The sequence below is a fragment of the Sciurus carolinensis genome, chromosome 8 (genome assembly GCF_902686445.1).
Source record: "Sciurus carolinensis chromosome 8, mSciCar1.2, whole genome shotgun sequence".
Taxonomy (NCBI): domain Eukaryota; kingdom Metazoa; phylum Chordata; class Mammalia; order Rodentia; family Sciuridae; genus Sciurus; species Sciurus carolinensis.
Genome location: NC_062220.1, coordinates 15,391,595 through 15,418,146, shown reverse-complemented (window position 1 = coordinate 15,418,146; position 26,552 = coordinate 15,391,595). Strand labels below are relative to the sequence as shown.

General features: G+C 50.2%; 1 protein-coding gene across 2 annotated transcripts in view; it reads left to right on the top strand.

Moving 5' to 3' along the window:
- The window catches only part of Tbxas1 (thromboxane A synthase 1), a 159,901-nt gene extending 134,755 nt beyond the window's left edge, over positions 1 to 25,146 (top strand). For both annotated transcript variants that reach the window (XM_047560621.1, XM_047560623.1), the window contains 4 exons: positions 13,398 to 13,489; positions 20,700 to 20,837; positions 22,040 to 22,202; positions 24,864 to 25,146. In XM_047560621.1, coding sequence (XP_047416577.1) covers positions 13,398 to 13,489; positions 20,700 to 20,837; positions 22,040 to 22,202; positions 24,864 to 24,938 — 468 coding nt within the window. In that variant the 3' untranslated portion in view covers positions 24,939 to 25,146. The remainder of the gene's footprint in view (positions 1 to 13,397; positions 13,490 to 20,699; positions 20,838 to 22,039; positions 22,203 to 24,863) is intronic.
- Positions 25,147 to 26,552: the final 1,406 nt, after the last annotated feature.

Below are 26,552 nucleotides of genomic sequence, written 5' to 3'. Positions count from 1 at the left end.
CAGGAACAGGCTCAGGCCTGCCAGCAGGTGCCCACTAACAGGTGGTGCGCTGGGTGACACAGGGGGTTGCCAGCCAGCCCTCCCTGGCCACCCCATCTGGGTGCAGGAAACGGCATGGGGTTGGGCCTGCTTCTGGCCGGCTCAGTGGTAGCCCGGCCACATCCTGCAGGATGTATCCAAGAGTACCTCTCGCCTTCCTCCAACAGGACAGGGGCCTTCTTGAGGCACTTCCCTCTAGGCAGTCACCCTGAAGTGGGTGCTCAGCTCTCTGGCACGGATGTCTCCTGCCGGTGCTTGGACAACATCTGCTTCATGGGCTCCCAGGGTCAGAAACAGCCCTTTCCGAAACGAATTTGATTATGTGTCCCAAAGAGGAAGAGTCACACACAGTGCCTCTTAATAAAACCCCCAACAGGGAGTCCTCACTCTGCCCCTTCAAGTGTGACTTCTCCCCACTTTACAGATGAGCCAGCTTGGCGAGGCTTAGTCACTGGCCCCTGGCTTCCAGCTGGACCTGTCAGACCACACACCTCTGCTCTTCAGTTTACAAGTCTGAAGTTCAAAAGCATGAAATTCAAACCTCCAGGAGTTCCGTATAAAAGAGAAAAACGAGTGACTCCTTAGACTTTTTTTTTTTTTTTACCCTAAAAACTTATCCTTAACTAGGGTTGGGTGTACATTAAAGCTTAGTTGATTTACTGGATTTATTTTCTAAAAAAGAAACAAGTGAGAGTTTCTGTGTGAGCAAACGTGAGGGCAAGTCACTTCGCTTCTCAGGGCTGTGCTTCCAGATCCAGAGCACAGGAGGGCTGAACCCACCAAGCTCCGCAATCTGCCACTGTGCTCTCGCTCTCTGAATGGTCTCCCAGTCACGTGCCGCTGGGAGCGCTGGTCCAACCACATCTCTTTCAACACAGCATGAGCAGTATCACCACCTAGAGTTGCCAGACTGAGTAAACTAGAATAAAGGACGTCCAGCTGGGCGTGGTGGCGCACGCCTATAATGCCAGCAACTCAGGAGGCTGAGGCAGGTGGATCTCCAGTTCAAAGCCAGCCTCAGCAACAGTGAGGTGCTAAGCAGCTCAGTGAGACCCTGTCTCTAAATAAACTACAAAATAGGGCTGAGGATGTGGCTCAGTGGTCCAGTGCCCCTGAGTTCAATTCCTGGTACCCCCCCACCAAAAAAAGACTGACAGACATCCAGTTAAATTTGGATTTCAGATAAAAAATGAATGATATTTTTGTAGCACAAATATGTTCAGTGCAATATTTGGGACATACTTATAGGAAAAAACTATTTCTAGTTTGTCTTAGCTGGGGCTGCTATCACAAAGCAACCACTGACTGGTATTCCAAACAACAAATATTTACTTCTGGATATTCAGTTCTGGAAGTGCAAGGTCAAGGCGTTGGCAGATTCAGTTCCTGGTAAGGGCTTACTTCCTGGCTTGCGAATGGCCACTGCTGTCTGTGTGCTTACTGGCCTTTCTTCAGCGCCTGCCCAGAGAAGAGAGAGACAGAGACAGAAAGGCAGAGAGAAAAACAGAGGGCAAGCTCGTGTCTCTTCCTGGTTTTACAAGGGCATTCGCCTCATCCTGAAAGCTTCACCCCCACATCTCACCCAACCCTAATCTCCTCCCAAAGCCTCCCCTCCTAAGACCATCACAGCATGTGAGTGCTTCAGCATAGAACTATGGGGGAGAAGGGAGGCGAGTACTCATTCCTTTGCATAAGGTATCTAAAATTCAGATTTAACTGGTCATCCTGTATCTTACTGGGCAAGCCCAAACTACCCAATTGTATGCAAAGTCCCTGGGCTAGACCACTGAGGTACCACGTGAACAGAGAATTAAGAAATGCAGAATCACACCACCCAAGTTCACCTCCTGCTGCCTTGGTCTGGAATGGACCCCACTCCTCCCACGAGTCCTTCATCTTCCTTGGGATTTCACACAGTGACCCAGGAAAGCATGCTTGGTAATTTCTTAGACATGAAACATTGAATACGCCATCTGCTATAGTATCCTGGGTTTGTGTTTTTTTTTTTTTAAACCCTGCTTCTTGTGGTTCCATCCGCTGTCTCTAGTGTAATGTGGCAGAAGCACAGCACCAGACCAGGATTGAGAGTCCTGTGGTCTGCTGCTGCCTCTGGTCCTTAGTTGCTGTGCAGCTTGGGCAAATCACTTCACCCCTCTGGGCTGCGATTCCTCGCCTACAATGGTAGTGTTGAACTCCCATAAGGTCAAAGCCTCCTCTGCTCTTTTCTTTTTCCTGTCTCATGACTGATAACCAGTGCAGGCCAGGAGCACGGGTTCAACTCTTTTCCCTTCAGCTGGCCACACAAACGCACCTCACTCCCTGCCATCATTAAAATCTGGTACCAGACGCCATTTAGGCTTCTGGCCATCACTCTTGGGCAAAGGAGAGTTTTTAGTTTTTGTTTTCTTTTCAGCTTGGGCTTAGCTTTCCCCACTTATATCCTTATGATCTGTAAAAATGGACTGAGCAGGCAACAGGGAATTGAAGATGAACTGGAAAAAAATCCTGCTACAGTAAATTGTATCGCAGTGGAGATCTCTTTCAAACCAGAAAATTCTGAGCCCAGACAATGGCTCATCTATTTCAAAGCATATTCAAAACAACAGAATTCCAGGTCAATGAAGAGATTCTCCAGGTTCTTTGAGTTGATTGTAAAGGGATTTAACCCACATGTAGGAAAAAAGAGCCGTTCAGTGGTAGATTCTGGGTGTGAGGGAGACCTTGTCAACAAACCCAGGTTTCCTGGAATGGCTGCTACTCCCTTTGGGGCTCGTCCCACCTAATGACAGCGTGAGACTTGAGAGTCTGGGGCCCTGCCTGGGAGGATGGTTGGGTAAATATTTGGGCGGCACTGGCTGCCACTGGAATGGTGAGCGCAGCCGGGACCAGAGGAAATGGCCCCTGTCTCCCAGGCCCTCCGATGATACATTTTTATAAACATCAGGCAGGCAGCCGCGAAAAGCTCCTGGGCTTTGCAAACACATTTCATATTCCACGGTCAGCGGAGAGCACGCTCTGAGCATGGGTGCTGAAGAGGAGGCAGGAAGCAGGAGGGGTCTGGAACCAGCTTTCTAAATTTAACACGTGGTTGCTTTTAGGCCAAGTGGATAAAAAATAAATTCCAGTGCTTAACACTCTTATCTTTGTTTACCGTTTCCCCAAACAGTGAGTGGCCGGCACTGTGACCCTTAGGCTGAATTATCAACGAGATTCACGCAGGCAGGAGGGATGGACATGCCGAGTGGGTGGGGGTAGATAGAGCTACTTGACCACTCTCTGCCTTCCCATGACCTTTATTTGGCCTGGCAGAGTGGTCAGGCTCTGCTAAAGTCACAAGGCTGTCCCCGGGTGGACGAGGTCTGACCGGGACGTTTCAGAACAAGCCAGAAATAGAAGGCACCATGGGGTCACCCATGTCAAGTGCCTATCGATGAGGGGCCTCGTGAGATCCTTCAGTGACCTTTTTAGGTGCTCTGTCACTGGTTTCGAGAATCCCCAGTAAGCAGAGCCTCACCTCTTTCGTGCTAAGTGGTAGTCACTTAAAATCCTTGCCTGAGTCCTCACGGTCTTTCTCTGGGCCTTGCACCATCGGCCTGGTTCCACTCTCAGCAACCACCGGGAGCCACACAGACTTCCCTGTCACATGCTGCCCCACGGGCGCTGGAGGATGTGCTCGTCTCCCTCGTCCTTTCAGGGCGCCTAGCAGAGTGGCCCGTCACTGCCACCTCGCTCCCTGGTGCTCCATCCCCTCTGCCTGCTCATCCCTTGACCCCACTGGTACCCACTCTGGTCTCACCCCTCCCCCAGTGGACAACACACTGACCTAGTCCCAAATCCCCTGGTCCCACCCAGGAGATGGTCTGAGTCGTTGTCCAGGATCCCTTACTTTCCAGCGGCCTGGTCGCCCTGAAGGCTCAGTTCTGTGCTTTTCTTTCTCAGTCCCACCCCCAAGGACTCGTCACCTCTGCAGCTGAGCTGGACAGTCATTTTCCCACTTCAGACACGAGCCGCCGTCTCCCCCAGGGCCTCCAGCATGATCCTGCCACCACAAACTCCTCCTCTACCTACATTGCCCCCTTTCCATCTTTCTTTGGGCCCCCAGGAGTGCAGCCTGGAAGTCGCTCTCGTCCCCCTCATTCCTTGACCCCTGCACACCAAGGCTCCTCTCTCTGCAGAGCCTTCCTGTGCAGCAAGGATCATGGTGTCCAGGCCACACGTGGTCGTCCCCCGGGAGCTTGACAAGGATGTCACGTCCTGAGTCCCATCCTGACCAATTAAATCAGAATGTTTGGGGGGGTGGGGCCCCAGCAACAACCGGGACAGCTGTGACATGTTGCTAGCAGGTAACTGGAGCCTGGACTATCGCAATGGCCTGCGTCTGACTGACCCGTTTCCCTACTCTCTCCTCTAACCATTCCAATGTGTCCTTGTCAGAGCACAAAGTGGCATTTTCAGATGTCACCTCTACTCATCGAAGCGCTCAGTGGCTCCCCCATAATAACATATCATTGAATGAACAATTAAGTGGTCTCCCAAACACACGGCGAGTTCTGCGAGCTCTGGGATCACAGCTTATCAACACTTCCCCGCCCCCACACAGGCAGGGACGCCAGGCTGCTCCGAGGAGTGAGTGAATACACACATTTTCTCTTCAAATTAAGTACAGTCCACTCTTACCCCTGAAAGCAGAAAAAGCAGCCTGGGTGATTTAATTGTCATTTACTTAGGGACTTATTTCTCTAAGCATCAAATACAATCAACTGTGAATGATCCAGGCTAATGGGGAGAACAGAATCCTAAATATCACAAAACAACAGATATTCCAAAGACTCGAATCTACTCGGTGTTGGAATGCATTTTTGCTTATGAGTGCTTGCATCTGATAATTGGGACAATTCTTTCAAATTAGGTAATTAGATGTATCTTATTTGTTCCTACCCCTCCACACACACAGACGTTACAGGAATAAATAACTCCGCTCCCAAAATAGCGCCCTATTTCTTTCTTCCTGGAATAGAGATAATGGTGACTTCAGAACACTGGAGAGGGGCTGGGAGAGGAAAGGAGGGGAACCCACAGAGTAAACAGAGGGAACTAGATGTCAACAAGCTGCTTTAGAATTGATTCATCTTTAAAACTTAGCATGAACCACCAGTGTGTAAAACTGTTCGAAATATCCACTAAAACGGGACACACATGTCTCCTGGGACCCAGGCATTCCACTCCTGGGTATATACCTAAAAGAAACGTGTGGGTACGTTCACCAGAAACCACATGCAAGAATGTCCCTACACTGGGAGCATCTCAAATGTCCACTGACAGTTGAAATCTGGACACACGGTTCTGTGGTGGCAGCACAGAGCAGAGCACCACCCAACAGGAATGAGCACACAACAACTCCAGCTGCACACAACTCCAGCTACGTCCACAGGGAAGACTCGCCAAGCAGAAGAGGGCAGGTGTGGGACGCCTGCCTGCTGGGTATTCCACTGATGGAAAGCTCAAGGGGAAAACGCAAAAGTCTGTGGCATGTGAGAAGTTGTGTTACTCATGAAGGAATCCTGGGGGTGCTTCGATGTTCTGGAATGTTCTGTGTCTTGGTCTGGACCCTGGTTACACAGGTGAAAACTCCTCAAACTCTACATTTCTGTGTTTGTGCAATATTTTTCTACATGTATGTTATTCTTCCACAAAATGTACAGAAGGAAAGGAAAGAAGATAGAGCAGGAGGAGGGAAGGAAGGTAGGCCTAGGGAGCCAGGCATGGTGTGAAAGGCTTGGAATTTGAAGACCTAGATTCAGTTTCAGCTCCGACTTCAAATAGCTGTGTGACCTTGGGTAAGCCACTTAACCTCTCGGAACCTCTGGCTGTTTTCACTTATAAAATAAACAACAAAAGTAGCCCTACCTACCTCACAGTGCGGTTGTGAGGACCAAATGGAGCAGATGTAGGAATCGTTCAGTGAGCGACACGGTACTGCGCCGAAAGGCCAGGGTCTTATTGTCATAGCCCTCTGAAGACAGGAATCCTGAAGCAGGGCAGCAGGATGGACGATGCTCGCCCCAGCGCCCTGAGCAGAGAACTGACACCCTGCGGGGTGTGTGCCGCTGTGCGGGTTGGCCTCGGCCATTTTTAACATCTCCACCCTAATCCCTTAATGTCCCTGCGTTTGTGTGAGATGGGGTCTGTCTCTTTTCTTCTAAAGGGATATAAACAGAGGCTCCTGTCACTATCGCAGTTGCTTGTCTAAGGGTCAGGCACATTTTTACACCTAAATCTGCCAAATTCTTTATTAGCCCATAGGCCTTTCTGGGCACTGCCAGCAATGTTGACAGAAGACTCTTCGTCCCCTCCCCGCCAAAACCAAACCTTCAGTGTCCTCCCACTCCCAGCCTGAAGCAGCTCACTGGACCCGCTGACCTGCAGTGACAGATGCATGGAATCAAAGACAAACCGTCAGAGCCGCAAGGATCTCGGTCTCCCGAGTAGGGGATCAGCCAGGAGGCCACCAGCCCTCCCTCAGTCAGCCAGGAAAACTCAGGTTGCAAGGGAGGGGCTTTGCTTCTCAGTTTGTGGTCAAAGGGCAAAGCTGAGGTCACCACATTTTACCCGGATGGGTTTCATATGAGAGTCTTATGTTCCCTGGAGAATCAGAGCGCGTGGAAATCTTTCTTCTTCATATAGCTGTGTTGCCCCCAGCTGTCCCCATGCTTAAGGGTTTTCCTGCTTCTAGCGAGCAAGGGCTGGCCTGGCATGGCCCCTCTGGAAGGTTCCCAGGCCAGTGAGGTATGGAGGGCCCTCATACATGCACTCGATGCTGCTGTGGCTACTGCTCTGCAAGAACATCACTGGAGCCACCTCTGCTTCTGATTCCTTTGGCAAAATAAGAAAGAATTTTTCTGTTAGGTCCAGAAAAAATCTTTATGGACATTTTTCTTTTCTTTTTCTCATTTATATTCCAGATCACATCCAGTGTGTGGTATATGTGTAGGTACATGGACTGTGTGTGTGTCTTGCTTTCAGAGAAAATAATACACAGAAATCTAAATGTAGCATGGTGCACGCCTGTAATCCCAGTCACTTGTGAAGCCAAAGCAGAAATATCACAAGTTCAAGGCTAACCTGGGTAACTTATTGAGTCCCTATTTCAAAATAAAAAATAAAAAGGGCCAAGGATGTAGTTTAGTGGTAGAGCAACTCTGGGTTTAATCTCCGGTACTAAAAACCCAAAGTGTAGAAAAGCAAGATTAATAGGAAAGGATGGTGTTATTTCCTGCTTAAAAGGATTTATCAATAGATTTTCCACAAAGTTCCCTAACTAGTTGGTCTAGCTACTGCATTTCAATATTGGTTTAGAGATCTTACACTACATAATAGCAAGTCAAAGAAACCAAGAACCTTAGATATAAAACTAGAAGTTACTGCCTACTAAAGATTAAATATAAATCAATGTCCCTGAAAATTAAGAAACTCTGGTTTGAGAATGTAAACCATGAGGCAAAGATGCCACTTACTTTTTTATTTTGTTTTTCCCAATATTTAATTTTCAACCTTCTAAGGGCACAGTTATTTATTTTATAAAATAAGTCCCAGTTGAAATGAATTCAATAGGACTTTAAATTGCTTTCTTCCTAACACATCTTTATAGTGATTCAATACGAAAGACGGAAGGCCTCGAGAGGAAATGAGCTCCTGCCACTGAATGTGTCCAAGAGAAGTATCCCCTGCTGGTCGGGTCCATTACACTGTCCAGTGGCCTCTGTCATCTCACTTGCCCTACCCTGCAAGATGGGAGGGACGTCATGATCCCAACTGGTGGCCATGGTGACCTGTCCATGTTGCCCTGGTGACTGGCCCAAGGCCACAGCTGATAGGTGATCCACCCAGACCTGAACCCTGCCTGCCCTGGCCAGATCAGGTGACTTCCCCAGGCATAGTCAGGGAGAGAGGCTGCAGATTCTTCCCAACTCAAATTCTGAGTAATTTGGCCTTTGCGGCAGGAGTCCGGGAGATCCCTGGAGATGACTTTAAACATCACCTCTTGGAAGCAGTGAAGTTTAGCACGCTGCCTGGCTTGGGATAAGAGAATATTCTGCTCAGTCCCCCAGGTTTTCCTGGCCCTCCCAGCCTGGCGGAACTACCTCAGCGCTGAGTGGCGGTTAGTGAGCCTCTGCTGGGTTCTGCTGGCAGAGGACCTGGCACGTGGAGCCCCAGGGCTCAGCCTGGAGCTCCCATCTCCCGTCTGCCTGGCTGCACGAAGCTGCTTCCATTTTCAACAGGCTTTTCTTCCAAGGAAAGCTACTTCCTTTCTCTCCCTTCTTCACTCAAATAAGTTATAGTCCACCCCAAGTTTTTTGTTACAGTGTTCCTAGATGCCAAAAAAAAATATGCAGCATCCACACCAGCTACCTTCCCGGCTTCCTGTCTTGGCAGCCACCGCCCACCATGTGCCATGGCTTCCCAGCCAGGGCCACACCTCTGTTCTCCAGCATCTTCAGGACTGGCCCAAGCGGTTGCCCTCATGGGATACCTTTCTGCCCCTCTGCCGAGCAAACTACCACTGTCCAGGTGTCAGCTCACAATGGCATCTGTCCCACATGGCCAGCCTGACAGAACCTTCTTCATTCTTTACAGGTTTTCTGCACAGGTGTTCCACTCACTTTGTAACTTAAATTTTTATTAATTTTTTTTTGCCTTTTTATTATGGAGAGGGTTAACAGATACACATTATTTGTCATTCTCCTCAATAGGTATCCACTTAGAGCCGCCCCAGCTTCATTGACCTCCACACTCTTCCTCCACTTGCAGCTTTTAAAAATATTCCACACATCCTATCATGTCATCTGTAAATAGTTCATCATATATGTCTTTAAAATTAGAACTCTTTTCTAAAACATGACCACAGTGCCTTCATTACACTAAAAACAGGACCGGCCATAATTTTTTTAAAGGATCAAATATCCAGCTGGACTCAAAGTCCCCTGATTGATCTATGGTATTTGTTTTACATCAGTTTGTTTGAACAAGCGTCCAAACAAGCCTACCCACTTTTTATGAGAAAGGTCTCAGTGTAGACCTTGCTTCCCAACCCCCGCCGCCTCAGTCCCAAATGTCTGGGGTGCCCGCTCTTCATCTGTTCTCCCTTCTCCTCATCCACTGGTTTGCACCTTGAGAGAGTGAGAGAGTCCCATGGGGGTGGAAGAGCCAGTGTTGTTAGTCACGCCTCCTGGGCCTAGCACAGGGCCTGCTCGGCAGTATGCGCCTGCTCCATACAAATTCCTGAATGGGTAAATGAATGGTTTCCCAGAACTAGCCTTCCACTCCTGCAAAGCCCGTTCTAGAAAACCTCACACATCCAGTATCATGATTCGCTTGGCAGTGTGTCTCTCCAGCGGGCAGAGGCCTCATCATTTCTGGGTCCCTGGCTCGGACCCCAGCCCTGACAGGCACAGGTGTTCGCTGAGGGAGTGCTAAATGGAAGGAGCGCTTTTCTCTCCGTGAGATTTTGGGCTCCCAGGCTTTCCTCTCAGGTCTCCTCTTTCTCTCATCTCTATCATGAAGAATTTGTACGCAGTGACTTCTAAGGTCCTTTCTGGGAATGGGGAACCCTCATTTACCATACGCTTGCTGCCCTCTGCTGGCAGGACTAGCTCAGCACCCTGCATCCCTGAGGTTCAAGTAAGAACCAGAGGCAAAGCAAATAGGGATGGGTGGATGACCTGCACCTGGGATAGGACGTGAACTTCGTTGCCTTGTTTGGCAATGAAGAACTGGTGACCCATCCCCACCCGGGCCAAGCATCTAATTCCTGAGGAGTGGGCCCAAGTGCCCAAGTGGATTCCAAGCTGTCCAGCTGGTTCTGATGTGGAGCCACATCCAGAACCTCTGGGCCAAGATGATGATTGCATGTGACCTTGAGTCAAAAGCCTAGAAACAGTAAAAAAGCCAATCCAGAGGAAGAATGGAGGAAGACTTTGATTTCATTATGCAGATTCTCTTAGCCTATCTTAACAATTTTCTTTGACAAAACCTGTCAGCTTACATATTTCATTGGGGAAACTACATATTTACCTGGTAGGAACATGGCTCCCAGATCCAGTAGTGCTTCATTTCATTTCTTTTCTTTTCTCTTTTTGTTATTCTTTTCTTCCTTCCTTCCTTCCTTCCTTTTCTTCTCTCTTCCACATTCTTGCATTTGTTAAGACTCCTCTGGTTGCAGATAATAGAATTCAGATGCTAACTTTCACCACAAGTGAGAATTTGCTGGAAGAGTGCTGAGATGCTACCCCCAGGCTACTTGCCAAAAGCAGATGGCCAAGGAGAACCAGAGCTCAAGACACCAGGAAATAGTCTCTGTCCTTCGCCTCTGCTTCTCTCCGCTTGTCTAATTTGTGTCTTCTCTCTCAGGCTGACTGTTTTTTCTGTTCATTAACCCACAAGGCAGAAGGTGGCCACCAGCAGCTCATGTCCAATCCATGTTCAGCTTCCGCTACAGAAAAGCTCCTTTTTTCTTTTCTCGTTGGTCAATCGCAGACAGCAAGGCTGACTAATAGCTTCCTAAGCAAAGTGAAAACATGAGGCCCTTTATTCAGAAAGCAGGAGGAAGTGCCACTAATGGTACGTGCAAACCTTCTCCCTTGCTTCTGTGGTCTCTTTCTCCACTTGTTAAACAGTGGTTTTTATTTTCTATTTAATGTCATTCTAGGTAAAGGAAAATCTAAATTTTAAATTATATGCATGCATTTTGCCATTCATCTTTATATCATGCAAAGCCAGTTTTCAATGTAAAATCAGAGGATGTAAGTCACATGCAGAATCGCTGAAATCACACAATCTGTATTTCGTGAACTTACTGGCTCAAAGACACAAACACCAACCAAACTCATGGTGATGGAGAAAGGAAGAGAGGGTGGCCCCCACACCACCAAGGGGTGCTCCTTCAGGCCTGGGCATACTGGCTGTGCTGGTAGAGTCCAGACCTTCACAGGGATTGGAGGGTCCTGCCAGCCACTACACCCATGCACCAAGGCCCAGCTGGGGACAGTCTAGGAAAGTCAATCCAGATGTATCCCCTTCCCACAGTGCTCTCCAGCCACAGCAGACTGCAACCTCCAAGGGTACTTAAATCTATGTGCTGGGACATAATTGGTTCCCAGACTAGGGTTGGGCAGGTCTTGCTTCCTTGAGATGTAGTCTCTGGTCAGTCCTGCCACTTACACAATGCTCTGCCAGCCTGGGGCAGGGACAACCACCACTATGCCAATTCAAGACATTGAGGTTCGTGATCCCCATCCCAACTCTCCCTGTGCCTGTGCCCAGGCCCCTGCTGGGGGCAGAGTCAACAGCAGCCACAGGGCAGGGCAGGGAGCAGAGGTTGGGCTGAGGAGTCCAGGGTTTAGGAGACAGAAGGCAGCTGGGAACTCACCAAGGAAGGCAGCGAGAGGTGGGACCAGCCAACCCCAGCACATATTCTGGTGTCCCCTCCCGCTCTCCTTACTCAAATATAAAGTTATGCCAGGTGAGGTGGCGCACGCCTATCATCCCAGCGGCTCAGGAGGCTGAGGCTGGAGGATGGCAAGTTCAAAACCAGCCTCAGCAACCTAGCCAGGCCCTAAGCAACTTAGTGAGACCCTGTCCCTAAATAAAATATAAAAAAAGGGCTGGGGATGTGGTTCAATGGTTAAGCACCCCTGGGTTCAATCCCTGGTAGCAAAAAAAAAAAAAAATCAAGTAATTAGGCAGTTATTAGTTAATAAGGCAGCACCCCACAGGGCATTAGACCCCAAGCACAGGGCCCTTCCCACTGCTCAGCACTCAGGTGGCAGCGCTGATGGCTTGCAATGGAAATGGGAGGTGAGGTATGAAGGTGTGTGACCCTAAGGAAGGAAGAATACCCAGAGATGAGATGAGAGAGGACGGGGCAAACCCAACATTGTTATTTTTTATCACAAACTGCAAATATCTCACTTAACTTCCAAACCCACGAACATACAGACCTGGGATTAAACTACATGTATTCTGGAACTTGACCCAGGGGGCATCATGATTGGCGGCATGATATTGAACAGTATACGCCATGATATATAGGTATATAGGTATATTTTAGCCAATCTATCATGGTGTACACCATGATAGATTGGCTAAAATATTTACCAGGGACTTCAAGACTCCACGAGTCCTGGCCCTGCCCCATCTGCCACCACTCTCCCTTCTACCTTCTCTGCATTTCTAACGGTTTCCCAGGCAACAGTGCTGCTACTGCCCCAGTGAAGTCACTGGGAGATCAAGCCACTTGGTGGCTCCCCGGTTGTGCGTGGCTCCGCCTGCAGGCGAACTGAGGCCACCGGAGCCCATCCACCCATCCCTGGAAGTGGTGGCAACAGAATAGACTTGTCCAGGAGGACTATCTCCTGATGTCCGGGGAGGGGAGGGGACAGAAGAAAGCCTTCCCCACAGTGGGGATTCTTCCTGGATTAGTGTTGTTAACTGACCCACCAACCAGACACCTCACTTCGCCCCTGGGGGAGTGTGGCGAGAGGCTGGGAGAGTCGGGAAATCCTTTCTTAGAGCAGTGGATGAACTTCCTGGGCCTCCACCCTGACCCGCCCAGCCCGGGGCATGCCCACATCCTGCTCACCACCCTCCCTCCCTCCTCTTTGACTGTGGGTGAGAACCGGGAGGGATGCTAGGATCCCCCAACACCGGAGCCCCCGAACCCCATCAGTACTTCCCTACTTGCCCTAATCTGCTGTGTGAAAATCTGGATCTCAGTGTTCCGGTTTCTCACCATGACCACTGGTATTCCTTGCACTTGCCTATGCTCATCCTTTCAATGACTTTTCTAGCGAGTTCTTTTCTTACAGATTCATAATAGCTCTCTGGGGTTTTGTTACAATTACTCCTTTATCGATGTTGCATCTTACTATTCTATTTCATTATTTGGCTTCTAACTTTGCGATGCACTACTTTCTATTCATGGGACAGCTTCTCTGAGCCTTGGTTTTCTTATGAAAAGAACTGGGAAAACAGCCTCCTCCCGGCTGGCTGCGAGGATTAAGGGGGTAGTGGATGTGCTGAACTCAGCCACATCAGCAGATCTTAATAAATGCGACTGCTGCTGTAGTTTTAGAACAAAATTCCTCTGTTACGCTTAGAGACCCCCAGTCCAAGGCTGCACCTGCTCATCTTTAATGTCTAGCTCTGGTCTGCTGCCAGCTGGGTGCACCTACTTCTCCTCTCGTGGGTTTTTCACTCAAGTGTTTGCTAAGGTTGGAGAGAACTCTGACGACCAGGGAAGAGACGAGTGCTGGAGGCGCCCGGTAACAGAAACTTCTTCCTTTGTCCCCACCCTGCATCAGAGGGCCCCTGGGTACCGCAGCCTCCAGGAAGGCCTGCCCTATCTGGACATGGTGATCGCAGAGACCCTGAGGATGTACCCGCCGGCGTTCAGGTAGGCACACCACCCCCACCCTGCCCCGCACCTCTGGGCCCCTTCGGCACTGCTGTTTGGAGCCCTCACTGGTCCTCCTGTGCTATCACATGTGCTCCTGGGTGACAGAGTCTGAGTCCTGGGTGCCTTTGTATCCTGTGACACCAGGCACAATGGCCCGGGTTTCTGGCCCATTCTGCTGGGTTCACCTCCTTGAAGCATCACCAGTCTTTCCTTCACGTGGCCTTCCCCAACTCCAGCCAGTCTCTTTGGAGGCCTGCCTTTGGTGGAGTCTGCCATTGCCCCTGTCTAATCAGTTATTCATTCAACAAGCGTTCCTGAGTATCTACTTTGCCAAGCACTGGGAAATCAGCCTGTGTACAAAGCAGATCCAAGTCCCTGTCCTTGGGGACAACATTTAGTAGGGGACCATCCATGGCGGGGGATGCTCCTCCCCAGGTGTCCAACGGATCCTGCCAATTCCATCCTTGGAGCTCCTACACAAGACTGCCCAGCCAACAACATCTGACTGCAGCCCCCACCTGGTGCCCCGCCTCTCCTCCCTGCACTTTTAGCAGTAAGGGTCCTTCATATTATATTCTTGGACGTATTTTTACCACTCCACATGTCACTAATGTACAGTCACGCCAACCTGCAAGTGCCCTGAGAATAGGAATCCAATCTGTTTCAAATTTCCCCACATGGGGCTCCCCTAGGAGAAGGACATCTTAACCTGAGTCCCAAGCCTTCAAAAGCTGAGAAACTATGGCCAGGGTTCTAGAAACAGAAGCAGCACAGAGCATTTAATGGTATCTCATAAATTCCAGCCAGCACTTCTATGAATTAGTATACCACAGAGACCATATGGAGATACCTTTTGCCATTTTAAAAAAGGAAATGTGGAAGATTTGAGGGTATCTCAAAATGATGTTTCAAACCAAAAACATTACAAAGAGTGTGACTGCAGATATCATACAAGATGTTCAAGTCCAGAAGCAAACACAGAGTCTCACAGAAGCAAGGCAGGGCTCTCAGTATGGAGGCCAGCAACTCAGGGGCTCTCCTGACACCAGCATTAAGACCTGATTCTGTGACCCTTTATTGACTTCCTTGGGACCCTCAAGCAAACTACTGTGCAATCTCTCCTCCTCCTCCTCCTCCCTATCTGTCTCCTTCTTCATGACTTATACCCAGCTTGCTTTCAAGGGGACTGTGGTAGTGGTATGCACATTAAAATGAAGTTCAAAACAAAAGACAAAGTGATAAAGCTGAACAAGTCTGCTTCAAAGGCCCTTACGGGCTCAGAGCTGGCGGATAACTGGGGTCAGACCTCTGCGTGGTGGCTGAAGTTCCTGGCAGAGAGGGGAACCAGCTGAGCTATGCTCCCTGGTGGGAGGAAAGTTACAAACTGATCAAAAGACACACTATTTCCTGGATCTAAACTCAATCAAGAATCACCCCATGAGACCTCTTCCAAGTGGCATGTTAAAGAACAAAGTGAACAGCCTCCAAAATAGAAACCAACCTGGACAGGCACAGTGACACTCAAACGCTGCGGTCAGTTCTCCTGGTGACCCCTTAATAAAGAGTCACTCCGTACAGTCATTGCTCTGGGGACCAGGTTGCCCGTGATCTCAGTTGAGGACAGGACAGGAACTACAGAATCTGAGTGGATTGGCTAAAGTTGCCCCATAAATGTGCCTGGAGTCTGGAACAGCCTAATACTGGCATAAAGGGAGCGCCAAGGTAGCCCTGGAGCTGCGCTGGTCCGCTGTGTGAACTTGGGAAAGCCCCACACCAGCTCTGGGCTTCTCTCCCCCATGACACCGGCTCTGCTGGCCCCATTGGAGTGCGGGGAAGCTCCAGAAAAACAGACATGGAAGCGCAGCACCTCCAGGCCGCTACCGCATGAGGGCTGTGGAGGGGGAGGGAGGTGCTGGACCTGGCTCCAGGCCAGCTTTCAGGCAGCTCTGAGGGCGGGCGCTCGCTCACCCAGCAGCAGACGCGAGGCGAGGCAGTGTGACCCCAGCATCAGCCCAAGCTAAGGATTTAGGGGGATATGGGGACAGTGAGCATTTTGTTTTATTTTACTCCCTCCCAGAAAAGCATGGTGACTTCTCACGAGCTCTGCCAGCTTCACTTACCCAGAGAGGAAACTCAGGAGGACCCTGTGGAAAACGTGACCATTCCTGGTTGTGTTATGAATGAATCTGGGCTTCTGTGAAGTACAGCTCAGCCAACTTTGCTGGCCTCTTGTAAGGCCTACCTAGCCAGGCAGGAGACCCAGCCACCCAGGAAAGGTGGAGCCTACTTGCCAGCCTCCAGGGATCGAAGCTGATTCTGGTAAAGATGAGAAAGCACAGCTGCCAGGGTATGGCCTGTTTTGCCCACTTCGGGACACCTACAACCTCACCAGACCCTGCCCAGGTCTTAGTGGGGGTGCTTGCTACCAGCCCAGGCACATGCTCATGCATGAGTACCCCAGGATCTGAATGGGGTCCACGGCCTGGCCTCGGAACTTAAAGCAGAGGTGAACAGAGAGGGGAGCCTCACGGTGCCTCTTAAGTTTCTTTCGTGAGCAGGCGCAGGGTATCATCAGAACTAGTGTAATAAGAACATTTTGTCTAAGGTATTTATGGAAGCTGGGGACACCTATAATCCCAGCTACTCAGGAGGCTGAGGCAGGAGGATTCCAAGTTCAAGGCCAGTCTCAGTAACTTAAAGACCCTGTCTCAAAATAAAAAATAAAAAGGGCTGGGGGTAGGGGAACTTGAAGTAAAAGCCAGCATAGAATTATTTTTTTAATTTTTGAAGTAATTATATTACCAAAATAACATGCTTATACTTTTAAAAAATTAAAATAAAGAAGGATTCAAAGGAAAGCCACCCCCGCCACTGGCAGCCTTTTGCCTGGGTCCAAGTCCCTTGAGAAGACAATGGTACAAATCAAAGCATTCTTCCAAAAATGTTAGGCTCCTACGCAAACTCACATAGTCTACTCTAAAAATAAAACAAATGGCATTATGCCCTCAGGCATGGCAAACAACTGGAACAGACCTTTTCTTCTCCAGCAAAAGCAGTTATCCCCAGAAAGGCAGATGATGGGGAACCCAAATTTCCTTTAGGTAAAACCTCACCAGGACTTATCCAGAGCTATCCATTCACAGAGACAGGAAGCAGGATGGTGGAGGCCAGGAGCTGGGGGCCGGGGAGGAGGTCAGTGGCTAATGGGGACAGTCCCCCTCAGGAAGATGAAAAACATCTGGCAGTAATGGTGGCCCAATATGCATGTACTTAATGTCACAGAATTGTGACATTAAAGTTAAAATGGTTCAAATGAGCCAGGCACGGTGGAGCACACCCGTAATCCCAGCGGTTTGGGAGGCTGAGGCAGGAGGACTGCAAATTCAAAGCCAGCCTCAGCAGATTAGCAAGGCACTTAGCAACTCAGCAAGACCCTGTCTCTAAATAAAGTATTAAAAGGGTTGGGGATGTGGCACCGCGGTTAAGTGTCCCAGGGTTCAATCCCCAGTACCAAAAATGAGGTTCAAATGACAGGTTTTATGTTATGTGTATCTTACCCCAATAAAATAATAAGTAAATAAATAAATGAGTAAATAAAACCTCACCAGGATCAGTTCTGGCATTAGAACATTCCAGAATTATCATAGTAGCCAACAAGTGCTTTGAGGTTGTTATAGTCAAGACACCCTCAAGCCCTGTTTAGGGATTAATATGCAGAGTATTTTCCATTGATTCCAGGTACATGGGGGTTGGGATGGCACAGAAATGAACAGGGGTAAGCTCTGGTGGGGGCATGCGCACCCTGGGATTCCAGTCAGGTTGGGGAAACAGGCCTTTTCTACAAAGGCAGGTGTCTTGGAGTCGTAACAAGCCTTGACATGGGCTGTGACTGGCACCACCATCAGCCCTCCTATAAGAGACCCAAGCTGAGGAGGTAGGCTTTGTCTCCTTACTGTGGTCCAGGCCCGGTAAGGGGGCTGGTGTTGAAGTCAGAAAGAAACTTCTAACAACATAGTCCCATAAGTGGCTGGGAAGAGGGTGGGCAGGTGGGAAGGGGGAGTGTGATAAGAAGCAGCTTGTGGCTGTGACTCTGCCCTTGTCCTAAAGTCTTCGTCCCATCCTTTAAAATTCAAACTATGGCTAGAACTCTTGGAAGCTTGTGCTAAACACCGACAATCCGGAATTCTCCATTTTGTAACCCGATCTGAGGAAATGGGAGGTTCTTCAGCTTTCCATCTTTACTTTTGTTTCTAGAAGATTGCTCCTAGATTTAAAGTGTAACAGCTTATTCATTTAATAGGACCTCAGAACAGGGGTATTTACAGGGTTTGGAGTCAGGACTCCAGAGGCTTAAGGTGGAAATGATTGAAATGGGGCTGAGTCTAGGACACCCCAGTTTAGGAGCTGGTGGCTCTAGGTAGCTGAGGATCTTGAAGGGAGGCTTGATAGTTGACACTCTTCTGTTTTATCTCAAGTGAGCAATCTATCGTTTTGATAGGAAAACTGTTTGCCCAGATAAATGAGTTTGCTTTACTTTCTAAAGCAAACAACAGAGTTATTTCTTGGTTTAGTGTCTTATCTTCCTGTGCAAGAATTTTCTGGGAGAGTCAGAAAGCCACTTGGACCCAGGTGGTAGCAATGCTCAGCCCCAAGAGTGAAGTTATGCTACTCCAGAATCACAGGCCCAATTCTCATGTGCATCTCTGGTCCGTGTCCAGCAAGCCAAAGCATCCTTGAGAGCTGGGTTAGGTTTCCGAGATGCCAGGAACAGACATGCTCCAGTGATCTTGGGTAATGGGTGCTTGTCGTAAGAAGCGGAGGTGAAACAAGGACAACAGAACCCTCCAGGAGCCAAAAAGGGCCCTCGCAGGCAGGCTCATGGAGGAGGCCCAAACTTAGGCACTGGATCCAAACTCAGGAAACTCAGAAGCCACACTGGCTTCAGCAGTCACACTGGGGCACAGTCTCACCAGCCCTGGGAGCTATGTACACAGACCCTCGGCTCAGCCCTCAACATAGCCGAAGTGGCCCCAATACCCCAACCTGCTTCAGGCCTTAACCCCAACTGCTCGTCCCAAACCAGCTCTCACTGCATCCCCAACCGCTCCCAGTCTTCCCGGGTTCTGGTCTCCTGCTTTCTTCTATTCATGGCTCCATCACACCCACTGAATTTGACATTCAGCTATAAGCTTCACTAGCCACTAACTTTGACTTGTCTCCACTCTGGGGCCACACAGCCTCAGACACTGGGACCCCTGCCCAGCTCCCTCTCCCCTGCCCTTTCCCAACAAGACTGGCAGGCCACAGAGACCACTCTTGTTGACTGGACTGGTAGAGAAAAGACCAGGCTCTCCGTCAAGGAGGACACAGTCCACTGAGCAAGCCTAGTGGTAAAGGTGCCGGAAGGGAAGAGTCCAGAAGCGTTGTGTGAGAGACAGGCGGCTGTTGTAACTGCTCTGCTCACCTCCACCTGGAGAAGCCTGCGCAACAGCCCAGGGGAGAGGTCTAATCTGCGGTTGGAAATAAGAGCCTGAGGTTTGGTTTGGGGCTGGGGGTGCCTCAGGATATAGCAGAAGCCCTGAGTGTGGGTGACATCCCGGGAAACATCAGACATGAGGTTGAAGGATGCAGAGGAACTTGCCAATGAGAGTGAGGGGAGGGACTCCAGCCATGCAGGAGGAAAACCAAAGCAAGTAATGCCACCAAAAGTCAAGGGGCACGAGCAGAGGGTCTTGAGTATGAAAGACAGAGGAGGAGGAGATGGAAAGGAAGGAGGAGGAGGAGAAAGAGGAGGAAGGAGAAGTAGGAGGAGATGGAAAGGAAGGAGGAGGAGGAAGGAGGAAGGAGGAGGAGAAAAAGGAGGAAATGGAAAGGAAGGAGGAGGAGGAGGAAGAGGAAGAGGTAAGCAAATGGAACAAAATATTACCAGTAGCATTAAACAGTAGATAAATCTGGGCAAAGGATATATAGGTAATCCTATCTAGTATTCTTTGTTTTTTTATTTTGTTTTGTTTTGTTTTGTATTGGGGATTGAACTCAGGGGCACTCGACCACTGAGCCACATCCCCAGTCCTATTTTGTATTTTATTTAGAGACAGGGTCTCACTGAGTTGCTTAGCACCTCGCTTTTGCTGAGACTGGTTTCGAACTGGTGATCCTCCTGCCTTAGCCTCCTGAGCCACTGGAATTACAGGTGTGTGCCACCTATTCTTCAGTTTTTCTGCAACGTCAAAATTATTTCCAAAGAAAAACAATGTTTTAGTCAGCTTTTTCACTGCTGTGACTAAAAGATCTGACCAGAACAATTTTAGAGGAGGAAAAATTTATTTGAGGGCTCACCATTTCAAAGGTCTTAGTCCATAGAAGGCTGGTTCCATTTCTCAGGGTTCAAGGTGAGGTTGAACATCATGGCGCAAGATTGTGGTGGAGGAAGCAGCTCACATGATGATTGGAAAGCAGAGAGACTCCACTCTCCAGATACAAAATATATACCCATAGCCCCGCTCCAATTCCCACCTCCTCCAGCCACACCTACCAGTTCAGTTCATCCCAGCAGGGATTAATTCCTGACTATAACCCAATCATTTCTCCTCTAAACTTTCTTGCATTGTCTCACACGTGAGCTTTCCGGGGACAGCACATCTAAATCATAGCAAACAAAAATCAAGGCAAAGGAAGGTGCAAGGAGGCCAAGGAAGAGGAAGCCGGAAGAGTGTCCATCAGATGGTCTTTGGAGATCTCTGCATGAGGACAGTCTGTGGGAGGGAGGGACAGAAGCTGGACGGCAGGGCCAGGCAGTGAAATGGGAGGAGAGGAAGCAAGAGGGTGAGAGAGGGCAGTCGGAAGAAGCTGAGAGGGAAGACAAGAAAGGAAGGAACCGGGAACTACCCTCCAGGCCTCTGCCGGGAACAAGGCCTCGGGAGGCACTCTGCACCCCCAATACCAGGCGCACAGAGGGTGCTCCACTGCTTCCTGGACGGATGGATAAAGGGGCGGCTGTGGGTGTTTTCAGCAAAGGCCAGGTACATCTAAGGGGCCTGCAGACTGGCTCCTGGGCAGTAGCGGGCTCAGGGGTGGGGGTTTGGTCACCATCTGGACACCCTGCAAAGGGTGCTGGGCCTGGTTCCCCTGCCTTGTTCCACCCCACACTGGGCCCGCCATCTGCTGCAGCCCACCCACCTGCGAACTCTCTTGCCCGTCTCTGCAGGTTCACGCGGGAGGCAGCGCAGGACTGCAAGGTGCTGGGGCAGCGCATCCCCGCGGGCGCGGTGCTGGAGACAGCGGTGGGTGCCCTGCACCACGACCCCGAGTACTGGCCACACCCTGAGACCTTCGACCCGGAGAGGTGAGTGCTGCCTGTTAAATGGGCCCTGAGGGATGTGAGTGTCGGGACTGAGATTCCTCAGTGGAGATGACAGAGGTACAGGCAGTTGTTCCCCAAAGAGTCAAAGGTCATGACAATTCAGATTTCACTTATATCATCTTAACACATCCCAAGTGGAATCCAAAGATTTAGCATTCAGCAGCAATGCATGTAAACAACGATATTTTCTATTTGTTCAAGCAGGACACGGGATGCAGCGTTGTATTTTGAGTGTGCGCTGGAAGACAACAGAGCCATTTCAATACAAGTCCATAGTGTCGGCTAAACTTCCCTGCCATCTAAATTCATGAGACCTGGATCCTCCTCCCTTCGCTGACATAGATTTGGTCCATTATCTAATTTCATTTCCAGGCTCTGTGATTTAAAATGCCCAAGCAGGCTTCCACACCCTGCCCCGCATCAGGATCAATCACTAGCCCTTCCTTTGTGACCTGCCAGGGCAGGGCTGGCCAGGCAGCCATTGTGTCTTCACCTCTAATGGTTCCAGCTGAACCCAGCCCAACTGTACAACAGGGCCCCTGGGAAACCCTGGGCAGTGGGATCTAGAGAAATTATGTCCCATAGCTTAGCAGGTCCTAGAAATTCAGTTAAAGACCAAGAAATACCAAGAGCACCTGCAGGGTTCATAGCGCCCCAAGTCCAGAGGTAGCAAGAAGTAAGCTGGCTATTACGAAATGGTGATGGTCCCCTGACTCCACTGGCACAGCACGCCTGGCAAATGCAGCAATTTGGTAGCAGATTCGGAAACTCCAAGGAAGGACCTCTGGTGTTCAAATATCGTAACTCCCAGTGATTCAAGTTTCGGGTGCTCAGGCCAACGGTGTGGGTGGGGGAGGCAGTTGGGACAGCAGGACCCAGACCCTGGGAGGGCTGTACAGAGCAGGGTGGCTGTGGCCTCCAGGGACTTATGAGGAAGGAAATGCTGATGCCTCGTCATCCTCTGGCTCAGGCAGGGCTGTGATCACCGAGCCCCAGGTTGGGCATTAGCACCTGGCATTCATGTAGTTCCCAGAGCCTTAGGGACAGTTCTACAGAAACCCTGAGGGGGAAATGCCTACCTGGGGGAATGGAGGCTAAGATTAAGGGTTGCTCAGGAGAAGGAGGGGCTGCAGGCAGAAGGGAGCAGGATTCAGGCCATCACTGACCTTCACACTGACCTTCAGGTTCACAGCAGAGGCCCAGCAGCAGCGGCAGCCCTTCACATACCTGCCCTTCGGGGCCGGTCCCCGGAGCTGCCTCGGGGTGCGGCTGGGGCTGCTGGAGGTCAAGCTGACACTGCTCCGCGTGCTGAGCGAGTTCCGCTTCGAAGCCTGCAGCGAGACTCAGGTGAGGGCCTTCGCTCTGGGGAGAGGGTCACCCCAGTTCTCCGCACCACGGCGAGTCAGTGGCCTCGGGCTGTGTGAGGGCTGGGACTGGCTCCTTAACCTCCCTGGGCCTCAGTTTCTTGAGCTGTAAAAGGGGATGATGAGAAAAATACCCTCCACCTTTCCAAGTGAAGGTCTGTGAATTAACACTTGTGCCTGGACCAGAGCCCTGTCCAGTGGCCCCATGAAGCTCGCACCAGTGTGACCACTGCTCTGTCACCAGGGCCGGGCCTCATGTCCCTGCAGCTCTTCCCTCTCCAGCAGAGAAGCCAGAGACGGTGTGCGTGGCTGGGAAACGTGCCGCCTTGAAGGGTTCGCGGTGCGTGGCTTGTCCTGCAGAGGCAGGGGACCTCCCCTCTGGTTCCCTGGACCCCTCCCAGTCCTCTCTGCATGGATGGGAAGCAGAGGGTTTCAGTTCCTTGGAGGATGCTCCCCTCCCCATTGTACAGATGATCGCTCTCCTGTCCCCTACTGCCTCAGTTCAGTCCTGGTCACATGTGGGGACACACATTCCCCAACAACATATACCTTCACTCCTGAAGTCCCAGCGAGGCTCACAGACATTGCCCTCACTCATCTGGGACCTCCCATCCCTGCCTCCCTCACACCACACACCCTAGGCCCAGAGGTGGCCAGGGACTCTAAGTCATCACCTTTCATGGTAGGTTTTATTATTCCCATTCTTTAAAAGAGGAACCAAGTTCAGAGAGGTTAAGTAACTTTCCTGAGGTCACATAACTGGACTACACACTCAGTAAGGGCAGGGAACAACCCTACTGTGCTCATTGTTGGGTCTGCCAGTGTCCAGCTAAATGACAGGCATGGCAGGTGCTTTCTCATTCATTCAACAAATGTCAGTAACGAATGTGTGACTGGCCAAAAAGAAGGTGGGTTCAAACCCAGATCCTTCTCACTCCCAAGTCCTCCAGCATGGCTTCCAGCTGCCTCCCTGCACAACCGACTGTCACTCTCAGCACACGTGCTCCTGCCACCAAGAACCCTTCGGCATGGCTGCAGACCTGAACAGGAGGTGTGAGGGGACCGATAAGGACACTGGAACAGAGGATGACAGTTCTAGATTCAGAGACTGGCAGTGCCTGTGACAAAGGGGCTGGGAAGGTCCTGAGGTACACAAAGACTGAGGCACTGCAATGGGAATATCCAGAGGGCTGACAGTAAGGCTGGAACAAGCAAGGGGTCAAACAGAGGAAGGGCAGAGGAACGGGGCCTCTGACGGCCTCAGCTGTCCAGGGTCAATTACTTCCTTTTGGGGGCTTTTCAGACTCAAATGTCCAGACTAATGTCCAAAAATACTACTCACACCTTGCACCCCTCAGCTCGAAACCAGCCAAGAGGACTGGTGCTGAGGCTCAGTGGTAGAGTGCTTGCCTAGCATGTGTGAGGTACTGGGTTCGATTCTCAGCACCATAAATGAATGAATAAAAAGTCCACCAACAACTAATATATATACATACACACATATATATTTTTTGAGTACAATAAAGAAAAAGAACGAGCCAGGAAGACCCCAGGGCCTGCTGGATCCATTTGGAATCCATTCTAACTCAACCTGAACTAAAGGTGAGCCTGAGCCCACCGCCCACCTCGTAGTCCCCACCCCAACTTCCCACTGCAAGAGCGTTTCGCCCGCTGCCTTACCTACTCCTACTGCTGCCCCCACCTTGAACACCATCCCTCCTACCTCCTCTAAAAAGTCCCACCCAGGGGAGTTCTTCCAGGAAGCCCTCTCTGATTCTGCCTGCCCCAACCACCTCTCCATTTTCCGAACTCCTGTTTCAAGTTTGCCTAGACCAGTGCTGTGCCTCCAGCCACGTATGGCTACTTATGATCTCAGTATTCAGATCAAATCAAAACCTCAGTCTCTTGCATGACCGTATTTGTGTGCTCACTGCCCAGGTGCAGACCATCTTCCCTCCTGGCACGCCCTTTCTCCAGTCTGACACAGTCCTCAAAGGCATCTGAACAGGCCGAGCTGGGGTCCCAGCACTGAAACCCAGGGGATCCTTCTTTGCTCTGAGGTTCACATCGGCCACTGAACCACCACTTTACACACACTCTGGGGAAAACTAGCTTCTTCAGTAGTTCTTTGGGTTTCGAAGCTCCAATCCATCATGGCCTCTGCTTTTGAAAGGTTAGACAGCAAAGTTTCACGAACATGAGGAGGCCAGGCCACAGCATGGGTGAACAGAGAACAACCTGAAGCCACCATCCTCAAAGAGGGCAGTGAGATGTGAGGGAACAGCAGAGATAGCAAGAGTAGTGGAAGACTTAGCTCTCTATTTTCTAGTCATGTGACCTTGGACGTCCCTGAAATTCCATTTTGTCATTTGAAAAGTGGGAGGCTACTGCACCTTACCTAGATTTCTTGGGTGGGTAAGTGAAGGGCCTGATATGCTCGTCATCTGTGGCACTTGGTACGCTAGGAAAAGGAGACGTTTTTAAAATGTTATTAGTGGTGTGCTGCTGGGCCCCATGCCAGGCCACGAGAGGCAGGTTTGTTAATCTCAAGGAACTCTCACAGGTCCTGCTTCCGGCCCAGTTCCGAGGAACTCTTCCCACTGATAGCTAACTCTGACAAATATCTTAATTTCCTCTATTTTAGGTTCCACTGCAGCTAGAATCCAAATCTGCCTTGGGCCCAAAAAATGGTGTCTACATCAAGATTGTATCCCGCTGACACTGGGTTACTGGGAGAGGAAGGAGCACCTCATGGCTACAGTATCTGCAAACTGGTGTTATAAGGGCACCCCTGAGTTTACAAAAATCCTCCATGGAAGTGCCAATGTTTTAAAACACATCTGGCATGACTGAGAGGGTGCCTGGTACACAAATTAAAGGAGATTATTCATGAGGTATTTCCTACGTGCTTAATAAACATTTGTTGCACTTGGTTTTGATGCTGCCAGACGGGGTTTAAACCACTGATCTAAGAGAAGATTGTGGATAAGTAAGTGGAAACATACTTTTGGCAAAGTAACTGAGAACGTGGTGTTTTAAGGAAGTCCTGACCTCGGCCTGGAAGGTTCTACAGTGCAGCATATGCACTGACCCTCAGGTGAGCCTGGCCTGATGGCACTAGCACAGGGCTTTTCCAGTGTCTCATGTATTGCGCGGTTTTAGAGAATGAATCATGTTCACATATGCTCAAATTCAAAACCACACCAAAGCTCTATTATGCTTTGACCCTGGGTAGGGTCATACCAACTCTATAATAAGTTTCTACAGGCAAAAAAACAATGTGGGCTGAAATGTCCTTAAAGGCATCCAATCTTTTAATTTTAATCAAGACATTAAAATATAGAGGTGAATTTTAGTAAAAATAATGATTGTGTTAGCGAGGTCACATTCAGCAAAGCACTAGCCAACTGAATGCCAGTTCTGCCCCCAGAGGTGCGTGGTCCTGTGCCTCGGTCTTCTCGCGTGTGAAACAGGAGAGCTCCTCTATTTGATATCTGAGCAGCCTGAAGGGACTGAACTGAAACAGTGAACAGCCTTGGCAGGAGCCCGAGAGTCCCTCATGTGCCCCTGCAAGCTTCCTCAGAGGCCCCCTTCTCTCTGGCTTCCATAAAGAAAGGAAGGCAGCCCCTAAGTCAGGGCACCGTGGCACACGCCTGTAACCCCAGTGGCTCAGGAGGCTGAGGCAGGAGATTCACCAGTTCAAAGCCAGGTTCAGCAACTTAGCAAGACCCTAAGCAACTTGGCAAGACACTGTCTCAAAACAAAATGCAAAAAGGGCTGGGGACATGGCTCAGTGAAGAGCCCCTGGGTTTGATTCCCAGTACAAAAACAAAGAAGGCAGCCTGGCTCCCTGTGCTGCCCCAGTCCTCTTAAGCCACACTGCTGCACTGCCCCAGTTCTGGAGGTCCAGGCCAGACTGACCACATGACCCCCTCTACACCCTTGCTGTTACTATCTTTTCTGGGTCACCCAGACTCTACAGTGCCTGGTCCTGGGACTCAGACTCACTGAAGAAAATCACATACTCCCAAGGACCCACCTGGCTCTCTTACTGTCCAGCCTGGCCCCCTACCCCCTAGCACCCTGCCACCACAGAACCCACCTGCAGGTCAGCCGACTGAGCACCCAGCTTCCTCCTGGGAGCACAGTCCCTACCACCTGCAGCTCCGGCCCTGCGCCCCCAGCCCGTCCGCTCCATCTGGCCTCCCTCACCTTCCGTGTCTAGGTGGTCACCATCTGCACACTCCCTCAGTATGCCAGAACCCTTGAACTCCCAGTCCTTCCACTGTTTAAACCCCATCATCCCTAACCCTGCTCAAAGCCCTCAGTTCAA